Source organism: Zootoca vivipara, chromosome 6, assembly GCF_965207765.1.
Source record: "Zootoca vivipara chromosome 6, rZooViv2.hap1.1, whole genome shotgun sequence".
Taxonomy (NCBI): domain Eukaryota; kingdom Metazoa; phylum Chordata; class Lepidosauria; order Squamata; family Lacertidae; genus Zootoca; species Zootoca vivipara.
The window spans coordinates 27,372,402-27,382,491 of record NC_142589.1 but is presented as its reverse complement, the minus strand read 5'-3'; the positions used below and the strand labels follow the sequence as shown (position 1 = coordinate 27,382,491).

The 10,090-nt window shown below is 43.4% G+C and overlaps 1 protein-coding gene across 5 annotated transcripts in view; it reads right to left on the bottom strand.

The window, feature by feature from the left end:
• Window positions 1-10,090, bottom strand: part of LOC118087211 (uncharacterized protein F13E9.13, mitochondrial) — a 27,193-nt gene continuing 17,103 nt past the window's right edge. For all 5 annotated transcript variants that reach the window (XM_088671847.1, XM_035119653.3, XM_088671849.1 and 2 more), the window contains 3 exons: window positions 8,288-8,438; window positions 7,321-7,448; window positions 1-1,876 (listed from right to left, as the gene is read on the bottom strand). In XM_088671847.1, the coding sequence (XP_088527973.1) occupies window positions 1,686-1,876; window positions 7,321-7,448; window positions 8,288-8,438 (470 nt within the window). In that variant the 3' untranslated portion in view covers window positions 1-1,685. The remainder of the gene's footprint in view (window positions 1,877-7,320; window positions 7,449-8,287; window positions 8,439-10,090) is intronic.

Here is a 10,090-nt window from a genome sequence, read left to right as displayed (position 1 = left end):
TCAAAGCAACAAAAGCGTCCATGATTTAAAAAGGCAAGAAAACAAGCCAGTTAAAATTTCTAATAATTAGAACAAAAACCACACAATTAGATCTCAAGTTCAGGGGAATATCTGCCTAAACAGGTGTGCTCTTCAAGAGCCGGCAGAATGCCAATGATGATGGGGCCTCTCGCATTTCAACAGGGAGGTCATTCTACAAGACTGGTGCTATCAGTGATAAAGCCCACCTCAGTGCTGCACATTCAGCATAGTCATAAAGTGATGAACAATTTAGGTGCACTTCGTATGTTGCAGCTGCAGTATGGGCACAATGCTGGGACCCTGGCACAGTTGGTAGTAATTACTGCGAATAACCAGCAATAGTTAAGATGCTGGGCTTCCACACGAGCAGTTTTGTCTGGACACAGCTCCAACGGCACCAGCAATGATTACACCAGCAATGATTACACTTTGAATTAAAGGAGCGAATTGAGTAATCTTATTTTTTTTTCCTTGTTAACTTGCATCACTGCAGTAACACATTATAGCTTCACCTTCCCAGTAATGAATGAATGTGACTTCTAGCAAGTCAGTATTTGTAAAAAGAAACACACACACACACAAACCCACCTCACAACTATCACCACTCCTAAACAGTCATTATCGGTGTCTCTTAATGCAGTTTCTAAATGGCTTCCTAGAATTGTGTTTATAACACTTGAAAAACATTATGCTGTTTTATTAGTTGATGTCTTGGGTTCTGATGGCAGGGAAATCTAAATGTGTGCCTTTGAAGCTAGTGTTGATTTCATTAGGGGGAAAATGTAGCATGACAAAGGAAACATTTGGACTGATTTGGGGCAGCAGGGGTGGGTGGAAGATGGGGAGAGACTTCAGATTTAGAACTTCTTACTGATCTTCCTGCTCTTACAGCAAAGGTGGCTAACTTGTGGCCCTCAAGATATTGTTAGACTCTCCCACCAGCCCTAAGCCAGCACAGTCAATGGTCAGGAATGATGGGATTTGGAGTCCAACACAGGATCCCTAGAACAAGGTAACCGGTGCTTCAAAAAATTCCGCAACAGATTAACGAACTGGCCCCAAATTAACAAAACGAATTTCAATAGGAACAAATGTAGAGTTCTACGCTCAGGCAGGAATAACCAGCTGCACAAATATAAGATGGGGGACACCTGGCCTATATGTAAAGCATATAGGGGGACTTAGTAGAACACAAGCTTAACATGAGCTAACAGCGTGATGCAGCAACAAAAATAGCTAATGCTATTCTAGGCTGCATTAACAGAATTATAGTGTCCAGATCAAGGAAAGTAATAGTCCCACTCTATTCTGCTATGGTCAGATCACACCTGGAGTACTGTGTCCTGTTCTGGCCACAATTTAAGAAACATATTGACAAGCTGGAAGCTGTACAGGGTGACCAAGATGATCAAGGGCCTGCCAACCAAGCCTTATGAGGACCAGTTGAGGGAGTTGGGTATGTTTAGCCTGGATAAGAGGTGAAAGAGGAAATATCATAAGCATCTTCAAATATCTAAAGGGCTGTCACATGGAAGATGGAGCAAGCTTGTTTTCCCCTGCTCCAGAGGGTAGGACCCAAACCAAAGGCTTCAAGTTACAAGATAAGGTGCTGGGACGCACTGCGGCTTAAGGGCTGTGTATGATTACTGTAGGATCCAACAATGTCACACTCTCAGTTCAGCAGCGTAATCCATAAACCACTTCACACGATCCGGGTCAATGTTATTTGCCCAATAGCTTTCTTTCTTGAAATAGGAACCAACGATCAAGGCATTTGCACCCAAGTAGTTCTTCAAGTTTTCCAGAGTCACTCCAGATCCAACCAGCACTGGAATCTTCACAGCACATCCAACTTCTGGAGAAAAGTAGGGAAATTGATTAAAAAATCCCTATAAATGAAGGCAATATTTTAAGTGTGTATTTCAATTCACAACTTCACGTAATTCTAAGGTTTAAGGGACATGGGTCCAGTTCAAATGTATTTATCAGGGGTCAGCAACCTTTTTCAGTCGTGGGCTGGTCCACTGTCCCCCAGACCATGAGGTGGGGCTGGACTATATTTTGAAAAAAATATATGAATGAATTCCTATGCCCCACAAATAACCCAGAGAGGCATTTTAAATAAAAGCACACATTCTACTCATGTAAAAACACCAGGGAGGCCCCACAAATAACCCAGAGATGCATTTTAAATAAAAGGACACATTCTACTCATGTAAAAACATGCTTATTCCCGGACCGTCCGCAGGCTGGATTGAGAAGGCGATTGGGCCAAATCTGGCCCCCGGGCCTTAGGTTGCCTACCCCTAGGTATTTATCATACATCTTCTTAAGAAATGCACGAGGCTTTTGCCCACATGCTCCATCCTGCTGCCATTCCATCCTTCCTCGGACCTTTGGAGCAATCAATCACAATTGCCTATCACTTCCAAACCAAATAAAAAAATTCCTTCCAGCAGCACCTTAAAGACCAACTAAGTTTTTATTTTGGTAGGAGCTTTCGTGTGCATGCAGACTTCTTCAGATACCTTCTTCAGATTCTTCAGGTATCTGAAGAAGTGTGCATGCACACGAAAGCTCATACCAAAATAAAAACTTAGTTGGTCTTTAAGGTGCTGCTGGAAGGAATTTTTTCATTTTGTTTCGACTACGTCAGACCAACACGGCTACCTACCTGTAACTTCCAAACCACTAAACTATGGTTCTCAGGACAAACAAAAACGAAAACCAAACCAACTTCACTCAGTGGTTTAAGGTTCTGACTTGTTGGTTTCCTGACCACTATGTTGTGATTAACCCAGAAAATCTTCATATGGCCATCGTCTCCTGTAACGTCCAAATTGGGGAATGGGAAGCACAAGAACAGGGTATGTAGCAGGCACAGTTTATTAAGCAGAATGTGTGCATTCAAACCAGGACATAGAAGAGCGTTCTAAGGAAAGTCCTTCTCTATTATGAACCCAGAACACAAGGAATAAAGCACTAGGGGGAGCTTTGAATGAACGCCTATCCACCACCCATGACTCACAATGTCCTCACTTCAGCTGCTCTGACAGCAAACAACATTTGTTTTCTCTAGGCATAAATACCAGGAGGCGCTAGGGATTTTGGCCTTCCTTCGTCAACAGCAAAAACTTTGCTGAAGTTGGTTTCAAGTAGCCCAGTGAGGAAGGGATCCAGTCCAAGGGCCAGACACAGAAGAGGCTAACCCTCCATAGGCCCCATTGACTGGATGGCACGGCTGTCCACCTGGCATGCCAAGGGATGCAAAGCTCAAGCTTCTTCCTCGGCATACTCTGATTGAATCCAAGCTATGGCTGCAAAGAAAGAATCTGGAGTACACTCTAAAGCAGGCACCCCCAAACTTCGGCCCTCCAGATGTTTTGGACTACAATTCCCATCTTCCCCGACCACTGGTCCTGTTAGCTAGGGATCATGGGAGTTGTAGGCCAAAACATCTGGAGGGCCGCAGTTTGGGGATGCCTGCTCTAAAGTCTGCTCCAATTTATTCCTTTGCAGCCAAGTGGTTGTCTTTTTAAGGCACCTTTTTCTGTTCCCATGCAGGACGGCAGAAAAGTGTGCCAAATAAAAACAATAACATCAAATTGGGAGCATACATACGAGTCTTTCAGTGCAGCCTCAGGGTGAACTTGCCTGCACCCAATGTCATATGATGTCAAGCATGCGAAAGATGGCTGTAGTCCGCTCAAAACAGCCAGGGAGACCAACCTACAAAGCCTGGTGGACCTAATTAAGCCCATGGACTAAAGATTACGTCTCACTCCTATGAGTGTCTGCAGCAGAGCTAAGAGTCCCTCTGCACTCTGCCTCTTGCTCAGGCATAGGCAAACTTGGTCTTCCAGATGTTTTTGAGACTACAATTCCCATCATCCCTGACCGCTGGTCCTCTTAGCTAGGGATGATGGGAGTTTTCGGCCCAAAACATCTGGAGGGCTGAGTTTGCCTAGGCCTGCTCTTGGTGGTCTGCTCCATTACTTCTGCCTTTCCCTATTCCTGGGCTGACCTGTTACTGTAAGTGTTAACATTCCTCTTTATACCAAGATGTATTCAGTAACCACTGCACCATATGCAATGCTGTCATTAAACTGCCATGTAGCACACTGTATTTTTTTAAAAAAATTGCTCCAGTAATTCGAAAGAGCCGGCAAACACAGCAACAAGGCATACAACTCCCACTTCCTATGACCAACATAAAAAAAAAAAGGAGAAGCATAGCAGTGCTGGAAGCAAATGTGATATAATCTCACTTTCCTCCCTTTTCAGTTCAGCTTTCAAAGAGACAAGTGATCAGATCAAAACACAAATTGGCTTAAGCTGTCAATGGGTTTATTTTGTAATATGATGAAAGGAATCCAATTGTGTCTACACTTAAGCAGCAGCAGGGTTCCAGTGGCACAGACAGGCTCAATTTGCTGTCATAGATCTCCATTAGAAGATAGACAAGCGCTCTCTCTCTCTCTCTCTCTCTCTCTCTCTCTCACACACACACACACATCTTGTTTGCTTTGTTTCACCATGCAGCTATGCTATCTACCTGTGAGGCCACAAATGCCACTCAGGAGCAATTACAGGAAAGAATCCACACCCCATGTAGGTGTGTAGGTGTGTCGCAGAAACCTCCAATGTATTGTTTTCTTGGAATCACAGAATTGTAGAGTTGGAAGGGACCCCAAGGGTAATCTAGTCCAACCCTTTGCAACGCATGAATCCTGTTCCCAGTTGTTCTTGGGCGGGCTCAAAATACTAGCCTTCTGGCCAACAGCCAGACGCATTGATCCATTGCACCACCTTGGTCACTCCCTTCCATTATCCCCCTTCAAAAGAGAAGGTAAAAAAAACTGTCAGCGTTGATTATATTCTGTGCTTGAAACATCTGAACTCCACACCAAGGAAATAACAACAACAACAACAACAGCAATCCCCCTATTTGAAGAAATCATGCCCGTTAGATGTATTGCAGATGACATTCCTTGAATGATACCCTGCAGCATTTCACAGAATTTTAACACTTTAGATGGTAAAAGGCAACTAGGTTAAGAAAGTAGATAGTAAGTTGGCCAAGACTACATTTCTGTAGCTACTGAGAGTCCAAAAAAACTTTGGTTTTGGAGATATCAGGCTATTTTGCATCACTTTTAACAGTCATGGCTTCCACCAAAGGGTCCTGGTGACTGTAGTTTGGCATCCCCAAACTTGGCCCTCAAGATGTTTTGGGACTACAACTCCCATAATTCCTAGCTAACAGGACCAGTGGTCAGGGATGATGGGAGTTGTAGTCCCAAAACATCTGGCAGGCCGAGTTTGGGGATGCCTGTTGTAACACAAAGTTTCAGTCCTCAGGATTCTCCGTGGTGGTTAAAATGGCATAACAGTTACTTAAATGTATGGTGTAGATCAGGCATCCCCAAACCTCGGCCCTCCAGATGTTTTAGACTACAATTCCCATCATCCCTGACCACTGGTCCTCTTAGCTAGGGATAAGGGGAGTTGTAGGCCAAAACATCTGGAGGGCCGCAGTTTGGGGATGCCTGGTGTAGATATAAACTTATTAAAGCAGAAAGTGGCTTAAACTGAAGCTGAGAAGATTTGAGCTATATAGAAGGAAGAATGCGGCAGAACACTGGAGCACTAGAACGTATTGCCTAAAGTGGTGGCAGTATGACTCGGAACACCATCTGCTGGGAATCAACCGCACGTGAGCACAACACTATCACCCTCACGCACAGCTTGGGCATCTGATTGGCCACTGTGAGAACAGGATGCTGGACCAGATGGGCCATTAGCATGATCCAGAAGGCTCTTCTGATGTTGTTGTTTTCAAATCAGTGGGAGTCTTGAAGAGCAGATTGGATAAATGGCTGGATTAGTTTGGCTGGATCTTGCCCTTGGTGGCAGAGTTGGCTAGACAGCCTTCCTAAAGGAACAAGTGCCCATTTCAGAAGACCGGAGACCTTTGACAAAGAGAACGATATATAGGACTCTTCCTTATTTCAAGAGGTTGTCATTGCTGACTCGTGAATCAATGAACTAATTGGGCATCAAAACAGACTATTTTGCCTATTTGAAGTAAGGACATCAAGGCTAGCATCTTTGCTCCCAAACCTATCAGGCACTTATTGCTCCAGCTGCTTTCTAATAGGACATACATCAAGCATTTGGAACCAGCTAGCAAAATCAAACTCCCTCTGGTGTCCAGTCACTATTATTTACACCCCACTCTGTCAGATGTTGTTCTTCCTGCTGGAATGTCAGACCTAAGCGCAACCTCCGATTTCTTGCCATGTTACGAGTTATGTTTTTTTTTTATTTACCTTCATTAGAGATAACCTTTTAAGAAAGGTTATGAAGAATGTCATCATTCATGAGCAACAGCTATCAAAAAGCAAGAATTTCCGTCTTTTTCTTTTTTTTAATTAAGAGAAATGAGAAATATATATGTACATATCCACTTTCCTGGCTAGCTGCTTAACACGACAGCTACTTATACCTGACGGGAACTGAAACATTTGCCACAACTGGCAAGAGAAAGGATACTACTGGTAACATACACCCTTTACATTGGAGAAAATGAGGTCCATTGCATTATACTGTATAAGAGCTAAAACAATGGACACACGTCATGTGTGAAACAAACAAATCTGCACGCACTGATTAAAAAAAAATAACAATACAGTGTATGTAAGCAAGCAATACACCCACAGAATGTTCGGTTTTCCAGGGTTCATCTGAGTTCAGAATCTAGCAAGGGAAACTCTCTCTCTCTATCAATAGTGAATCTGTATACTTCATGTGCCATTGCAGGCTTTTTGGTGGCTGATCCCAGATTTTGGGACTCCCTTCCTAGAGAAGCTAGACTGGCTGCCTTCATCTTGTTCTTCCACTGACAGGTAAAGATTTTTTTATTCCAACAGGCCTTTCGAAACCAACTTTTCTTCTTTTTCATCATCTTCTTCTTCTTCTTCTTCTTCTTCTTCTTCTTCTTCTTCCTCCTCCTCCTCCTCCTCCTCCTCCTCCTCCTCCTCCTCCTCCTCCAGGAAAGGGCTTTTAATAGCACTGTGATGTTTTTATTCTTTTCATTATCTGTATTTTAATAGATTTTTTTACAACGCTTTAATTCCATTGTACTGTAGTTTAATTACTTTTTAATGATGCTCTTTCATGTGCCTTTTCAGCTTTTTGTATTTTGTGTGCTCTGTTTTATCTGTAAGCTGCCTTGAGTCTGTGGGAAAGGCAGGATATAAGTAAATACAATAAATATAATCGTCATAATCATACTACCTTCCAGTTCTTTGGGATCTGCCTCCAATCCAGTGGCAGCTCCAGTCAATATGACCCCGTCAGCCAGAAAGAATTCAGCAGCCATAGCCGTCTCTGCTACACTGACGTCAGCTGTCAGAGCGTGAGAACTGTCAACAACAGAAACCCAACCTGTTTACTTTTGGCAGCCATACTTGTAGTTGCTGAAGCTTTCCTCCCCTACCACGAAGTGGAGGGCCAGCTTTCCAGAACCATCATAATGTAATAAATCAGGCATCCCCAAACTGCGGCCCTCCAGATGCTTTGGCCTACAACTCCCATGATCCCTAGCTAAGAGGACCAGTGGTCAGGGATGATGGGAATTGTAGTCCAAAACATCTGGAGGGCCAAAGTTTGGGGATGCCTGTAATAAATCAAGGTAGTGAGCAAATCACTCATCAAGTGACATTCCACACTCACATCAGTGTAGCTGGTGTTCAGACATTCAATCTCTCCAGCTGCAATTCTATAGCAAATATTTTTAGTCCACACATTCCCAGATTATATCCCAGAATGCTTAAGGACTTAAGAAGAGCCTGCTGGACCAAGCATTAATTTTTAATGCAAGTTGCATTAGGGTCACTCTGTGAGAAATACAATTATTCAACAAATAACAAATGTAATTACTATTGTTAACCATAATAGCAGCCCATCTAGTCCAGCATCGTGGGAAGCCTGAAAACACAACCTGAGCACTGGGCATCCCTCTGAGTGGCAAAATCTCCTAAATTCTCACTACTTTAAAAGGCTAAGTTGGGAGTGAGATTATTTGCAGTTGCAGTAAGAGAGCCACTGGTCTATTGGTGGAAGACTCAGTTGTTAAACTTGGGGCTTCTGTCACTTGTGAGTGGTAACCATACAAATTAAATGCAAGCAAAAGCCGACTCACTGACAGCGCATGTTTGGCAAGCATAGGTTTGAAACACATTTTGGCGTGAACCCTAATTACCTGTGTTTCTTTTTAACGTCAGCAAAAACCTGAATGTGTTCTGCTCCAATTTGCTTCCGGTATCTTAGCAAGTTGCCAGCACAGGCATTCAGAATCCCTTCATCTGCCACGTGAGAAAAAACAAAGCCTTCCGCTCGAATGAAGTCAAGACCTGCAAATGACAAGAATACTGTGATAAAGCTGACTGAGGGCCAGGCAGGAACTATAAATCACAGTCACTTACCAGATGTATCCCAGCACGAAATGGGATACATTACGAAAGGTCAGTGGTCCATTAGCACACGGAGTGTGTACACAGGAGATCCAAAATTAAATCACCGCTCGGCTGTGATGTTTGCTAGGTGACCGTTTGCAAGTCACTGTGTCTTGGAACACTGATGCCCTGATTTGATCCCCCATTACAATTCATTGATTTGTTAAGTCATCAAGCACAGTACTTTGGGAAAAGCAAGAAGGTCTCTTCATCAAGGGGCTGTGCATCTTGGGTCTTCTGGGATGGACCCCTGTTCCCTTAAGAGCAGGGTGGTCAACATCAGGTCTAGGGCCAAAATGAATGGAGGGCACAGAGGGGTGTAAAGGTAAAAAATTACATCTCTTGCTCTACCAACTTTTGCCTTTGGCCCTACCAAATAAGCGACACTGGTATGTGGTCTCTGAAAGGTGATCTAGAAGGAAATGTGGCCCTTGCGCTGGAAAGGGTTCCCCACTCAGTCAATTCTGCCTCCCAGAACTAGATGCGATTGAATTAATCCAACCATTTAGCCAATGCACTCCTCTAACCGTGTGTCTTAAGGATAATATGAGTGCTAGTTTTGCAGCTCTGTTTCTGCATCTAGAAAAGACAATTCCACCACCAGTCACTATGATGCCAGGTTCTCCCTTAAAGTCATGGATTTTGCCCTGAAATCTAAGGAACTATTTTATACAAGAATCAAAACTATTGGTTGCTTTGCCCAGTACCATCCAAGCTGACTGGCAGTGCCCCTCCAAGGTTTCAGGCAAATGACTTTCCCCAGTCTTGTTACCAGATCTTTAACTGAACAAAAAATCTGGGACTTTCTACATCAGGCATAGGCAAACTTGGCCCTCCAGATGTTTTGAGACTACAGTTCCTATCATCCCTGACCATTGGTCCTGTTAGCTAGGGATGATGGGAGTTGTAGTCCCAAAACATCTGGAGGGCCAAGTTTGCCTAGGCCTGTTCTACACACACACACACACGGCTTTACCTGTCCAGAGAAAAGCAACAATGCTGCAATAAGTTACAAGAACCAGAAGGGGTTGATGAAGGCAACCTGTTGTTCCCTCACTGGTTTCCTTCTTGAGTAACAACTTGCTACTTCCTTCCTGCTTCTTCTTCGGTGTTAGACGTTTGGTTGTTGTCATTAACCTCATGACTCTGTGATGGCCACATGTAAGCTTGTAAATGAAAATGGCTTTGCTTGCCTTAGGCTTCCTTAGTTCTTTCAGCCCATATCTATTTCTGCACTCCACTGCAATATATAGACAGAACTCCTACAATACCACTAAAGAAATAGAAATTCTGGCTTCTGGGGATCAAATCCATGATTATTATTTTTTTGGAAATTATTAGCAGCACGCTCCAGTCAGGTGTGCAGAATTGTAACTTTCATGTAATGAATGCTAATTATTACATCAGATACTAAAAAATACAATGAGGTCTCAGGTGGGGTCAATCTAACCCAGACTTGCGGACTGAGTGTTCCCAAATGTTATCAAGAGGATGGAAAAATGATAGCTGCAGTGTAGGCAGTGCCTGTATCTTTATCACCGCCATAAATG